Source organism: Periplaneta americana, chromosome 15, assembly GCF_040183065.1.
Source record: "Periplaneta americana isolate PAMFEO1 chromosome 15, P.americana_PAMFEO1_priV1, whole genome shotgun sequence".
Lineage (NCBI taxonomy): Eukaryota > Metazoa > Arthropoda > Insecta > Blattodea > Blattidae > Periplaneta > Periplaneta americana.
Genome location: NC_091131.1, coordinates 119,720,751 through 119,735,917, shown reverse-complemented (window position 1 = coordinate 119,735,917; position 15,167 = coordinate 119,720,751). Strand labels below are relative to the sequence as shown.

General features: G+C 33.2%; 1 protein-coding gene across 8 annotated transcripts in view; it reads left to right on the top strand.

The window, feature by feature from the left end:
- LOC138715298 (protein scarlet-like) overlaps positions 1-12,681 on the top strand; it is a 56,537-nt gene extending 43,856 nt beyond the window's left edge. For 5 of the 8 annotated variants that reach the window (XM_069848064.1, XM_069848067.1, XM_069848069.1 and 2 more), the window contains exons 10-15: positions 45-150; positions 1,850-2,071; positions 2,585-2,723; positions 6,797-6,902; positions 7,919-8,019; positions 11,600-12,681. In XM_069848064.1, the coding sequence (XP_069704165.1) occupies positions 45-150; positions 1,850-2,071; positions 2,585-2,723; positions 6,797-6,902; positions 7,919-8,019; positions 11,600-11,781 (856 nt within the window). In that variant the 3' untranslated portion in view covers positions 11,782-12,681. Of the gene's footprint in view, positions 1-44; positions 151-1,849; positions 2,072-2,584; positions 2,724-6,796; positions 6,903-7,502; positions 7,894-7,918; positions 8,020-11,599 lie in introns of those variants that run through there. The other 3 variants (XM_069848063.1, XR_011336216.1, XM_069848065.1) reach the window with 3 other exon arrangements.
- The last annotated feature ends 2,486 nt before the right edge of the window (positions 12,682-15,167 follow it).

The window sequence follows — 15,167 nt, the reverse complement described above, 5'->3', positions numbered from 1 at the left end:
TTAACTTTTAATCATTCTGAGAACTTGGCCTATTTCTCTTTCAGGCGTAAAATTCATTGGCACACACAAGCATACTGGCTTACATGGCGTTCTATTGTGGATTCCAGACGGAATAAATCTGGACATTCTGTTCAAGTTGCTGTATTTTTGGTATGTTTCATTTCGGTATTGCTCTGATTTATGTTACAATATCTCTGTATTAATATTCATTTTTCAAACAAAGGTTCATCTTCCACTCAACCCTGTGTACACTTTACTCTCTAGTCTTGTGTTTATTTCAGTAAAGTCTTTCTGGTATTCCTGTATCTACTACAACATGATACAGATTCATAATTGGAAGGCTGATAAACTATTCTACTTCTGTTGTAGTATTCCAAATTAATTGTAATATTTGCCAGCTAAGCTCACAGATGCATAAAAGATGCTGGGCTGTTTATATTTATTTTGTGCATAATTTGCAGACAAGATATGACTTGTAAATTGATACCATATTATACATAATACTTTATTTCTTTTCAGCACGAACAGTTTCTTTTTACATGATCTATTTCGTGTCCGTTCACAATAATATATATACAGTAATTTATTAATTTTTTTTTTTCACTAATCTATCTTTCAATTGTTCCTCTAGGAACTTACAGAATAAATTTTTAAACAGTGCTCTTTGTTTTGCTTTTGCATTGTCACTTTTTCCACAATGGCAGATGGTAATAATGTGGTCACTGATATCTAGTTTATCAGTGCTTTGAGTTCTAGAAGAAATCTAAGAAGAATCAGTCTCTAAGTCACTTTTAGTGGTCTAACGCGTTTCATATTGCTTCATTGTTTGATATGTATATTAAAACCTTCTTTTGTACATCAGTTAAGCAGTCTTTATTGTTAGTCAAAGTCATATACAATATGCCACAATATTGTACCAGTTCCGTAAAATATTACCATATGTGCCAACTAAAACGTAATGACTTCTATTATGGTGGCATGACTTGTGCCATAAAATTAACGATTTTATATTCCGGCATTATATATAGTCTTTATCATTAGTGAAAATCGTGTATATATGCCACATACCAATGCCATAAAATATTGCCACACTAACTGAAGCACCATGACTTCTGTTATGATGGCATAACTTGTACCTTAAAGTTAATGTTATGAGACGATTTTCCGTGCAATAATATTTAATGCATCACTGTTATCATAGCAACACATTCTTCATAGACTATGATATCAAACTGCCTATCATTACAAATTTGATATGTTCTTTCTGTATTGATTGTTTTATAATGCTGTCGCTCAAAAAATAGCATATGAAACACGTTTGTAATGTTACACAGTTATTGAATTTGTTTCCTAAACATTGATTCATAGAATAAAGTATAACATTATAATCTAGTTTCATAATATGCTATTTAGGGGGATGGGTTATTTTCATCTGATTTTTTCAAGTATGATGGTGTAGGCCTACAGTATACTTCTGCTTAAACTATAGTAATATGAACCCAAGGAAATGCTATTGTTTCTTTGTCGTCTTATCTGTGGGATTAATCTTCTTTATTTTAATTGTCAGGTATATTTATAAGTTTATTAACGATACAAATAATACAAATACATAATAAAAGTTAACAGAAAACAATACAGTAATAATAATACAAAATACAGTACCGGTACCATAGTATAAATACATAAATAATACAGTGGTACATATACAATATATGGTATCCAAATTATTGTAATCATTAATAAATTATAACTGGGTCACATCTGAAAAAGCAAGATGCTCATTGATAATAAATTGATGTGAGAGATTGAAGTATTTTCTCACAGACTTCATGTACTTACGTTGTTTCAGGTTGTTTCAGTTATGCTAACACTATGTTTCATGAACACAGAAGTCGGAACACAAAGTTGGATTCAAAATATCCGAGGTCTACTGTACCTGATAATTAGTGAAGTATTTTTCACCAGTGCATATGTCGTGTTCAACACATTCCCTCGGGAGATTCCCGTTTTCCTCATAGAATCTGGATTATATTCAGCATCTGCATATTATTTTTCAAAAATGGTAACTTTGGTAAGTACTTTTTTTTTTTACTTATCTAGGATTACTTTTTTCTTGAAATAATTTGAAACATGAAGTTCTTTGTACCATATCAAAAACTTTCTCGAAGTTCAGTAGAGCCAATTATGTCTGTAAACTTAATTCTTTTCTCCATTAAGTTCTTTCCTTTCTAAATCAATTTTTGGTTTTCAAAATAAATTTTTATGAATGTCTTTAACTTGATTTTTAATAATGTACATATGTATTGAGTGCTATTCCCTTCAGAGTTATCTGCTGATAATTGTGTTTATACTAAAACCATAAATATGCTTCCAAATGTTCCGTGCATCACACAGAGAATTGCTGTAATGTTAAAAAATGGAATAATATGCTCTAACACACACATTTCACACATGATATTTTTACTTGTCAATAATTATAGTGCACTTTGAATTGTGGGAGTGTTATTGTTAGATTGGTTTTTAGTATAATTATTGAACATTGTGTATTTCTTTTTTAAGTAATTTGGTTTTATATTACTTTCAGATTCCAAGAACAGTTATTGAACCATTAATTTTTCTGGGTATTATTTTTGTCCTGGTAGACTTTGTTAGACGAGACATAATTATGTACCTTACAATGGCTGTGCCTGTTGTGCTTGTTGCCAACTCTGCTACAGCTTATGGTAAGTCTAACAATAAAATTGTTCTCTGATTGTAACGTGAAAGACAAAGAAATTCATACTAGAATGTTATGCTCCTAGTATCTCTCAAAAGATATACCGGTATGTATAGCATGAAAGGACACTTCATGGTTCGATGATAATATGTGTGTGTGCATATGGAAAGGACCAGTTGTCGGGTATTGAGTTATTGTTATTTTTTAATTCTACGATATTAGTTTAACATGTGCATGGAAAGAAAAATAAGACCTGTAAAACTGAAGCCATAATCTTATTAAAGAAACCCCTATTTTTCACTATAGATGTTTCTAAATTTATTATATTTAAACATTCATAACTCTGGTCACGCACATCACTTATGCTGATTGTGCTATTTTCTTTTCATTGACATGTTTTATTTAGACCTTAATTTCCAAAATAAGTGAAAATGTAGTTTAGTGTTTTTTTTCTGACATTGTTTATCCACACGAACGTCCAGATTTTCAGTCTCAATTTATCTCTGTTTATTTTATATAAATGCACACATTTAACAACACATTTACACTGATCTGTTCGAATCACACATGCATTTGACCACTGCTGTTCATCTCTGTGTATTGGACAAAAGACCACACCCTTCACTGTTTGATCTCTGTGGCCAATCTTCTTCAATAACCAGATGTAGGACGTTTTCTTTTTATTTAGGAGATAGTTTTCTCAGAATAGGAGACTTCCGTATTTTACTATTAGAAGTTGAACATTCAGCAGATGTAGAAGGAGGTGGAGTTTGCTGATCTGTCGTCTTCTTCTGAATGTACAAATGGAGGTCTTGGGTACAGTATATCCTTCTTATGTTCAGGCACAAAGCGACGTATCTTGTCATAGAAATAGATCTGTCTCTCATGGGTAAGACCGCTTGGTCTTATGATTTCTGGCATGTCTGTAAAACTTGCAGGCACATCACCATGAAGAATATTGAACTGCACAATTTCTGAATGCAGAGAAGTTGTAGTAAGCACTTGTCCAGAAGCTTCTTTCCTTATTTCGAAATGGTAAATTTGAGTTATACTGGTATTTGGAATGTTCTTAAATTTTATTGTCTCAAATTTTAATTGCCAGTCAAAGATCGGAATAGATACCTTTCCTGTTCCTACAGTGATTGGAATTATAGATTCAGTAGACAGACAACTCCTTTGTGCTACTTTCAAAACATCATTTATGGTAATGCAAGAGTCCTTTCGGAATGCCCTTTTGAAACATCCAAAATATAACTGGTTGAAATTTTGTATGTTCAGTTGGCAACAAAGATATTTTACAGCACAGATTCTTGTCACACATTAATCGCCACATCAGATATCTCATTAATATGTTTTTATCTAGTTAAACACAATTGTCAGTATGCAGTAGCACAGTGCCAGCACTGGAAATAATACAACTGCACTGTAAACTTAGCACATGGGACTATTAGACTTACACTTTTACATCCTAATTTGTTACACGTGATTTAATTTTTGTTGAAAATACTGTAGCCTAATACTAAAGTTATTTGTAATGTGTTACAGCTGTGTACATTAATGATCCGCCTGTTTTAGTGGCTGGTTGAAAACTAAAATCATGGCAATAATAATGAAATATGGGTTCTTCTCTGCTTCCCTTTCTTGTATAATAAATATATCAGCAAACATCCCCCTCTATATGGGACAATGCATCTCAGCCCATCCTGTCTGGATTGGTTTTTGTCTCCCGATGTTACAACTGAAATACTGTTATACATACTGATTGTGCAGGCAAATATCGATACATCTGTGTTGTAGAAGAACGGGAAATGTTTCAGTTAAGTGCATGTGTTCACGTGCTTATGTTTGTCTGCATTACCTGATGTTTCAGTATTCAGATATAATTCACAGTAGTGAATCTGCCTTATTGAATTCGCACAAATTGTCACATTAGTATTTTGCATCTCGAAAACTCATCACACATCAAATTTAATTTTTCACTCATTTCTGCCCCCTTTCACCCTCTTAGGGAATAAATTCGCACAAAATAATGCCATATTCGTATTCTATGACCTGAAAACCCCACAAATATAAAATTTTATTGAGATCGGTTGACATGATATTTCTCACTTCTGCCTCTCTCTATTAGGCTCTACCTTTGGGAATCATATTTAAAAAAAATATTCAAAATGTTTAATCTAAATTGTAGTTATGGAAAGTAACATTTATTTTGAATTTTAAAGCTTTATGTCGAAAAGTTAAATTTTTTATTTAACACTTTCAACCCTTCCCCTCCATTTCCTGTTCTCTTCACTCTCTCAGGGGATGAAATTTGAAAAACCCTCAAAAGTCTAAACGAATTCTATAAAGGAGTCTTTGTTAAATTTCAAGGCTCATGTCTGTTGGTTCAAAAGATATGCAGTGAATTTTGACATTTTTCCCTCCCCTTTTCCACTAGGGATTAAAATAAACCTACACACAAGAAAGAGATACGATGTTGAGTCAGTCTGTTGATCATGAAATAACTTATATGTGTCTAGCTTAAATGTATAACATTTCATTATTTTATTACTTGTAAAGTATTGTTGATATTTACACTTGGCTTGCTTCTACGGATAGGGTAATTCAAAATGTTTTTTACATACCTAATACACCTCGATATGCGCACCAGACGTCCAATCTGTATTCCACCTCTTTCCATGTGTTTGCAACATTGCAGGCGTAACATTTGCAACAGCTGCAACAATGCGATAGTGCAGATCTGGTAGATCTGGTGTCTGGTAAACTTGATTCTTGACAAACCCCCACAGAAAAAATCGAGTGGCGTAATGTTTGGGCTTCTAGGGGGCCAAGCAATCGAAGGACTACCTCTCCCAATCCAGCGTTGAACGAACTCATTATCCAAGAAATTTCTCACAATATCCGCATAATGGCATGGCGGCCCAACCTGTTGAAAGATCACCTTAGGAGGAAGGTGTGGCAACTGCAACTGCATTAACAGTAGACTCCGCGAAAAAGAATGGGCCTATGATTCTGTTGGAAATGTCCGTGAATGACGTAGTTTGTGCATGCGAACATGCGACGTACACTCCCACCATGCAAACACAAGAAACATTTTGAGTTACCCTACCCGTAGAAGCAAACAACAATACTCTTCAAGTAATAAAATAATGAAATGTTATATATTTAAGCCAGACACAGTGTAGATTGTGTTCTAGTAACTAGGAAATCATTACGCAGCGGGAACCGATCCCTTTTCACCTTCAACTAAATTATAAAAATTTCCAGTGTTCCAACTTACCTATGACTTTGAAACTTATATACTGTGGTTAGTTTACACATAAAAGAACATAAAACCATCAAAAACGGAAATAGCAAAATTTCACCTCTTTTTCTTAATTACCTAGCAATTTCTCGAAAACTGTGGGCTGGGAACTGGTCCCTTTTCATATGCACTCACACATATGATGAAATACAGTTGTTCTCAGTGATGAAAAAGTTACCATGCTTGCCATTAGATTCGATTATTATAGGTTCAAACCCAGTAGAGATGGATTGATTTTTAAGGGCAAAATATTCGTAGCATTACTCCTTTAGGAAGAAAAAGTTCTACATTTATAATACATCAAAGTACTTTATCCCTGAATGAGAGAACTCTGTAAACAATTTACTAGCCAGTTCTCGTTTGTATCAAATGTTAATCATCTCCCCACTTATCATCCTAACATAGTAGGTAATATATTTCATCTTTACGATTATCTTAAGTCAGAAATGGATCTCTTAAAATTACCATGCTACCAGAGGTTAGAAAGATCTCACTTCATTGTATATGGAGAGAATGGAAACAAGGCAAGCTCGCAAAACTTGTAAACAATATAACAACTGTAATGCAAAACTGGTGATATGATGGCACAAAATGGGAATAGTTGGAGAAAATTTGCCCTGACATACTTCGTCCACCACAAGGTGTGCTGTTATTACTCTGGAGTCGTCAAATGGAAAGCTAATTTAAATTGCGAAATAAAATTTATTTTGTTAGAAGATTGATATATTGGTTTTTGTACTTATTTGTTACTAACTCCTTTATTTTTTTTTATACAGGTTGCATGTTGTCAGCATTGTTTGAATCACCTGATATGGCGTCTATTGTTTCAGTTCCAATCGATTTAATTTCACTAATCATGGCTGGAATATTTTACAATATCAGGTAATTTATGCAATATAGTAGGGATGGGTACTGGGAATTCACCTGCATCGCTTTTGCTCTAAGAGATTTCTGCAATATGTAAGCAGTGGTATGCATGTTCATGGTTCACTTGCTGTAGTGAAGTGAAAAATGTGTTAAAACGTGATAAAAAGACATTTGAAATGATTGTTCGTTTAATAATGCTGGTTCCTTTTGTGCAATCCAATACAGTGTTAAAACAGAAAAAGTGTAAATTTGTTTTTTGTTCTTATTTATTCGTCCTAATGGGTCCAAATTAGTGCTAATAGCCCTAAAAATATTGTATAAGTTTTCAGTTTACCAAACTAGGCTCATGAAGTGGAAAAGTCTTCTTACAATAGTCTTTCTTAAATGAATGTCGCATTTTTTCGTAGTGTTCCACTTTTTTTTGCACTTCAGTGTAATTTCGTAGGGTTCTTCCATCTTCAATAATCTGGCTGGACTTGTGATAAATGAGACATTTTCAAGAGTTGTATTGTAATCAATTTGCATAGGGCTCTTCCAGCTTCAATAATCTTGCTGGACTTGTGATAAATGAGACATTTTCAAGAGTTGTATTGTAATCATTTTCTATTTTCATAGGGCTCTTCCAGCTTCAATAATCTGGCTGGACTTGTGACAAATGAGACTTTTCAAGAGTTGTATTGTAAACAGTTTGCATAGGGCTCTTCCAGCTTCAATAATCTGGCTGGACTTGTGATAAATGAGACATTTTCAAGAGTTGTATTGTAATCATTTTCTATTTTCATAGGGCTCTTCCAGCTTCAATAATCTGGTTGGACTTGTGACAAATGAGACTTTTCAAGAGTTGTATTGTAATCATTTTCTCTTTTCATAAGGCTCTTCCAACTTCAATAATCTGGCTGGACTTGGGGTAAATGAGACATGTAATCATTTTCTATTTTCATAGGACTCTTCCAGCTTCAATAATCTGGCTGGATTTGTGATAAATGAGACATTTTCAAGAGTTATATTGTAATCATTTTCTATTTTCATAGGGCTCTTCCAGCTTCAATAATCTGGCTGAAATATCTCTCGCAGTTCTACTACTCTAACGAGGCACTGGCTGTTCTTCATTGGCAGGAAGTTGGACAAATAAGTAAGAAATATTCAACTGTGTGCATAGCCGAATAATTTATGCTTTGTTTTCAAATGAATTTTATTAAATGTAAAATATATTATAACAGTGTAATGAAGAAACATGTTTTTAGTTCTTTTACGACAAATTATGTTTTTATTTTGTTATTTTTTCATGAATTTTGAGATAATGTAAAATCTGTTTTTCACGGACATACATATAAAATGTGACCTCCACAGTGGCTCAGTGCTAGAACACAGGGCGTATAAGCTAGGGAGCCTGGGTTCAACTCCCACTCTCACCTGAATTTATAACTTGAGTTGAGCATTTGGTCCAAGCAACACTGGTTTTCTCCAGATACTCCAGTTCCCCTGCAATACCAACAATTTTTCATTATAATTATCATTCATTATGGGTGTAATGTGCATCCACTGCGTGTGGTGCACTCTGAATAGTCTCTGACAAATTAAGTGGTCTATGCTGTCAGAAGTAGTGACATTTATGAGCTGCTTATAGAGTAGGGATGATTAATGACAATTTAAACGGATTTTTTTTCTTAGAATTTGTTTCATTTTTACTTTCTTTGATGTTGTCTGTATGTGACCGAAGTGATAGTATTTATTCTATAATGTGTTAATTTAGTCGGAAAGAGCCCAAATTTGTTTAATAAAATTTGGTCTAAATATTTTGTGAACTAGACCGCCAATACTTCCTGTATTATTGCAGGAGGTGATGCTATAGAAACTGTGGTACCTGGAGAGAGAGAGAGAAAAAAAAGGGAGAGAGAAATTATATTAATATAAAACCGCGCACATTTTTGACTAAGTTGATTTTAATATAGCATTGCAAGTTGCGATAAGTGTAAAGAAGTTTGAAAGTAAATCTATACTAATAATAAATCTGTAGCCGAAATTTTTCTGGTAATTTTCGATTTTCCAGAAATAATTGGTCCTAACATATATAATTAACCACCCTGATACCGAAAATCGCTTTTTTGAAATTTTTTTTGTATGTCTGTCTGTCTGTCTGTCTGTCTGTATGTTTGTTACCTTTACACGCGATAATGGCTGAACGGATTTCGATGAAAATTGGAATATAAATTAAGTTAGTTGTAACTTAGATTTTAGGCTATATGCCATTCAAAATACATTATTTAAAAGGGGGGTTATAAGGGGGCCTGAATTAAATAAATCGAAATATCTCGCTTATTATTGATTTTTGTGAAAAATGTTACATAACAAAAGTTTCTTAAACAATAATTTGCGATAAGTTTTATTCCTTGAAAAATTTTGATAGGACTGATATTTAACGAGATAAATGAGTTTTAAAATCAAAATAACTGCCATCTAAGGCCGTGTAATGAATTAAAAAACAAATGACTTCGTCTATAAGGGGCCTTGGACAGCAACAATCGAAAGCTATGAAAGATAGCCTACAGAGAATGTTTCTGTGTTTGTATGAAGTAATATCGGAAGCTAAATTAACCGATTTGTATAATTAATTATTATTTCACCATTGGAAAGTGTAGTTTCTCTAGATGGACATAATGCTATAATGTTATTACAGTAACTTCTGATATAATATAATATAATATAATATATAATATAATATAATATAATATAATATAATATAATATAATATAATATAATATAATATGTAATATTATATAATATAATTTAAGTTATTTGAAGGGTTCAGAACAATAGTGGGCCAAGCGCCATTTACTGAATACGTAGAAAACAAGGGTTAAAATTAAGTTATTACCATAATTCAATGGAAACCTATAACAAGTAAAATAAAATATACACATTAAATCTAAATGATGTCAATCTTCATTAAACTATGGTTGCATGTAATAAAAATTAAGAAACAGGTTAAAGGAATTGTCATTGCACCAAATGAGTGTCTCTGGACCAAAATGATCGCATTTTAATAATTTGGATGCAATTTAAATTAAGTAACATATTAAACGATTTATCCTTCTATCAAACACTAATGTTCCCTGGATCAAATGTCCTATTTTAATTATGTAATTACTTTATATTTATTTCTAACGGGTGCAGCGGAGCGTATGGGTATGGCTAGTTGAATATAATATTAGTCCTAATACCTTCTGTTAATATAGTCTGAAGTGACTGTTAGTAGTTCGAGAGATCCTTCCTGTGAAATGATCATACAGTAGAATTCCTCGTATCCGGCAACTGTGGGACAAAGCTAGTGCTGGATAACTGATTTTGCCAGATAATTGGAAAATACGTTTATAGGTTATGTAAAGACTGCACAAACATTTTTTTTTTTTTCCATGTTGAAATTTAGTAATTTTCATATAGATATTTAAAAATAAAGTTTTGAAATACGTACAATGTTTATTTTTAGTACTGAATACGGTAATGTACATTCATCAGTTCATAATTATTGTAATACATTAAAACATAATAGCGTAAAAAAATACTAAAAGTTTTCATAACCGTATGACAGTTTTAAATGGCGGTCATGTGATGTGAAGAGCAGTATAGCCAATGTCGCAAATATGAAGATGATGAAGTAGTGCTGGCTGATTTGAGTGTAAGAACATTTCACTTGTGTTTCGCGGAATCCATTGTGCAACAGCAGTGCTTAGCAGTAATAGCCATGATACTATCACTCGAATGAAATTTTTACGCGCTGTAGGAACAGAGAATTTCACACTTTCCTATTTAGACTCCTCCAACACCCCTTCGAAATGGGCGAGTTCAAGTGGCAAATTTAAAGATACCGCCTCTGCGCATTGTTTGCAAGGTCCAAGTGACAGCTTACTGATGCTACTCGATCTACTTCAGGGACATAACGGGGTTTTCTGTCTCTGTTTTCACGCGTAAACAATTTAAAGCGTAAACACAATATGCCGTATGTGCTATCTACAAAAATCTTCACATAGTAGGCCCATCATTTTTTTCTCTTGTACAGGGGATCTTCAATTTATACTAAACCACGATATGAAGGCAAAAAAAGGACTGTCAAATTACGGGGAAAAATAGCCTTATTTTGGCCTCTACAGCTTTTTCTTTGAGTCATCTAGTACTTACTGCAGCTAATTCGGTATGGGTGAGTCTGTGATGAATGGCATTCGCGACTTTCATTTAATTCATTGTGAAATTAGTTTTCATCCCAGTAATAATATTGTACGGTATTTTTTTTTATAGAAAAAGACGTCTTGAACTTTTTGAAACTGATATAGGTATTTTATGTTCTCTAACAACGAAATAAATAGAATATTACATTTAATCGTTTGCAAGATTATATTTCAAGCTAGTGAATACTAACGATAAAAAACTCAAAATAGAAAAATGTGGCAGTTAGGGTGTTTGGAATTTTAGACTCTCACAAAAAGTGATTATAATATCATTTTGTAATTGAATTAATTTTTTTTGCAGAACTTTTCCTGGAATTTTTGCTGTTCCATTAAATTATTGCAGTGCAGACGTAAAATGCCCAAAATGACCTGAGCATCTCATATACGTCCTTCAAAATATTGGTTATTGATGGTACATTAAAAAAAAGTGTTATTTTTCATGCTACAAGTAGCCACTGGGCTTCTACATATTCTTTTGTTTCTTTACAGGATGCTCGAATGATACCAGTTTACCATGTTTAGAAAACGGTCAGGAAATATTGGATGAATATGGATTTGAGACTGAGAACCTATTCAAAGATCTTACAGCTCTTGCTATTTTCTACATTGTACTCCATTTTGTTGGTTTCTTGAGTGTCTGGAGGCGAAGTAAGAAGAGTGCAGCATACTGAAACCAGAAGAAATGTTATTAATATTAAAAAGTTAAACATGAAATGATATGAGTATATATGTAATTCTGTGACTTTGTTACAAACTTTTAGGGATAATAGAAGAGATCATTATAAACAATTTTCATATAATAGGTCTAACCCATGTCTAGAAACATTTCGTTTCGTAATTACTGAACATGATATGTGTGCTAACCATTATAAGTAACATTGGAAGGTCATGGTAAAATAAATAATTTTGTTTACTTCAGTGTATGCTGTGATGTGGCCTGGTGATTTTTGTAAACATTACAAAATTCATGCTAGTAGGAACAGAACCTTGTTTACAGCATACATTAAAATAGTCATTTGGCATCGGCACTCATTGCCAGTGCATTGAAACTTCACTTCAGTTTATATGTAGCTGATTAAGAGAATTTTCTGATATGCATTTCACTTTTGGAAGGACAACTGGAAAATGGAAGACAAGCTGCAAGGTGTTATCAGTCAAAATATCATTCACAATCCCAACTAACCCATACCAACGTTTGCAGATGGAGGGAGTTGTAACCAAATTTCAGAAAAGTTGTCTTGAGTTCAATGCTATGTGGCTACCTTGAGTATACATATCAAGAATTGTAACAAACAAATGGAAAGTTTCCGGACATAGGTTCTTGTATGAGTTTGTAACAGTCATAGGATCACCCGGTATTTTTCATAATTTCATAAAAGTAACAACCATAGTTGTTGTTGTTGTTATCATCATCATCATCATCATCATCATCATCATCATCATCATCATCATCATCATCATCATCATCATCATTCCAACAAATTGTGCTTTCTTCACAAAATGTTTGCATTATATTTTTATATTTCGTAAACATTGTTTCATTGCAATATTAAAAACAAATTCAAATGAAAGTCATCTATTGTCGCTTTCTCCATTTTTCTTCTTTTAAGAAAGTTGCATGTACACAGTATTATGATATTGCACAGAACTTGAAAATACAAGTTATCAGTATTCTTCAAAACGAAAAGATGGTCAATTGCGCAGAAATCATGGCAGTTTCCTCTTATCTAACATGGAATTGTCAACAGGTAAGACAAAAATTATTATGTTTTGTGGGATAGAACCAATACAAAGTAAAATTTGTCTCAATAAACTCGAGAGAAGAAACCATTTTTGTTACCTTGGCTATAATCCAAATACGAGTATAATTTTGAGATTTTGTTTCTGAAGTTTATCTTTTAAGACAGGCAATTTACAGGAAGCTTTTTAAAATGCTTCCTTCTGTTTCTTCTTCCATCAAAGAAGCCTTATAACATGCTCTTGAAGAAAATGCAGTTACATACATTGGAGAACAGTTCTTATGTGGACAGTAACAGTAAAATTTTCTTAATAACTTGTAAAACAAATCTAACTTTTCTCATGAATAATGAATGCATCATTATTTTGTCGTGTGTTAATGCTTTCAATATTCCTGTGATAATTTTTTTTTTACCAAATGTTAATATGAAAACATATAACATGTGATGCTTTCAGAAAAAAATATGTCTCCAAATACTGAAAAGCAGTTAGTCATTCAAAGCTTTTGTTAGATTATGAAATGGCATCAGACAATGCTGCCAAAATTGATTTTCCCAGTGATATTTTTATTTTGAATAAATTTTACTCAGCTTCCTCCAAGTGAAGGCTGCCTAGAAGACAAAGCTTACCACAAAATTGTTGTTTTTTTTTTTTTAGTAAATGGTAGGTAAATAATTATAATGGAAAGAAAGGAAACAATGGAGAAGGAAAAGAAAAAGAAATAACACAATTATAAATAATTGAAAACGACTAAACAAAACATCATTAATTCCAGAAGAAACGTAAAATTTCCTAGTATCTATTTGCTATCGGGTGATCACAGTCGTCTATTTAGCACTAGTTGCAAGACCCAACTTAAGTGAGCAGACCACTATAGCAAAGAGATCAATCTATTTACGTGTAGAGATGATTTCTTAGGATTTTTATAGATCCCTTCACTGCAGACATAGATACTTCAGTGACAAGAGTTTGTCCTAGACCAAACTGCTTGCAACAATGCGCAAATCTTTTTGTGATGGCCCCTCTAGCCCCAATCAGTAATCCAGTAACTTTGATCGACGTTAGATGATATTTTTACAGTGTGTAAATTTCACTAAAGACAGTGTTAGGAAAATTTAAGGAAACAGTATATCAAACCAGGAACTCCGAAACAAAACATCTGAAATTCGAAAGTGATTAAAAACTTTTATTTTTTGGTCTTTCCTTATTTACCAGCATCAGAGGCATCAGATGGTTTTTCAGAACTAATATCAGAGGTTCCTCCTGTTAGTGAATGTTTTGAATTTTCTCATATTCTGGAAGGTCACTGGCGTAGTTCAGTTGTCTGAGGCGCTTGTCTGCCGATCCGGAGTTTCTCTTGGGTGTGGGTTCTATTCCCGCTTGGGCTGATTACCTTGTTGGGTTCTTCCAGAGGTTTTACCCAACTGTAAGGTGAATGCCAGGTAATCTATGGTCTCATCTCGCCAAATTCCATCTCACTATCACCAAACCCATCGACGCTAAATAACCTAGTAGTTGGTTAAATAACCAAGTAAAAAAAAATTATATTCTGGAAAACTATATTGAAACATCAACCTTCCCCCCTAAATTATGGGCTGAAGAACCACAATTTCGAACTATACGAACTACAGACATGGCAGAATTTTACCATAATGATTTGCAGCATGAATTTTGTTAGACATATACACCTAGATTCATGGTCATAGATGTATTAAAATAAAAACATAGACTAAATATATGAGACTAAAATTACGAGAAATAGGGAAGGACAGTGAAAAAAAAAAAAAAAAAAAAACTGAATTGTCAAACACGTAAGGAACTGGCGTGCGGTGATGACGTTTTCGGGAAAGCAATTCCATTGAAACCCTGTATGTAGGCAACAGGCATCGAAACTCAGTCGAGCAATAGCATACATACAGGTACTGCTTCCCTTCACGTCATGCTATTCAACTTGAATCATTAAGAACAATAAACTTCAAACGAAATAACCCGTAGACTACTTGAGGAGCATGGGGTATCAAGAATAGGTGAGCACAGATTTATATTTTCACTGCAGTGTTGCCATGCGACAAAATGAAAAGTACTTGTGTGCTGCAATAAAAGAATAAAAAACGACGAAATGACTGACGGCCATATTTCTTTCATTATAGGTACTTTTAAGCCGGACACACTGTATTTCAACCGTATGAGTTTCTTAGCTAGTTCGTTGAGCACATCATTTTCATTCACAGGAATGTTCTCTCGTATGTATGTACAGTTGTCAAAAAAAAAAAAAGTGGCCGCACTCGTGAACAGCGAATATTTTCAAAGTCCACTTCGG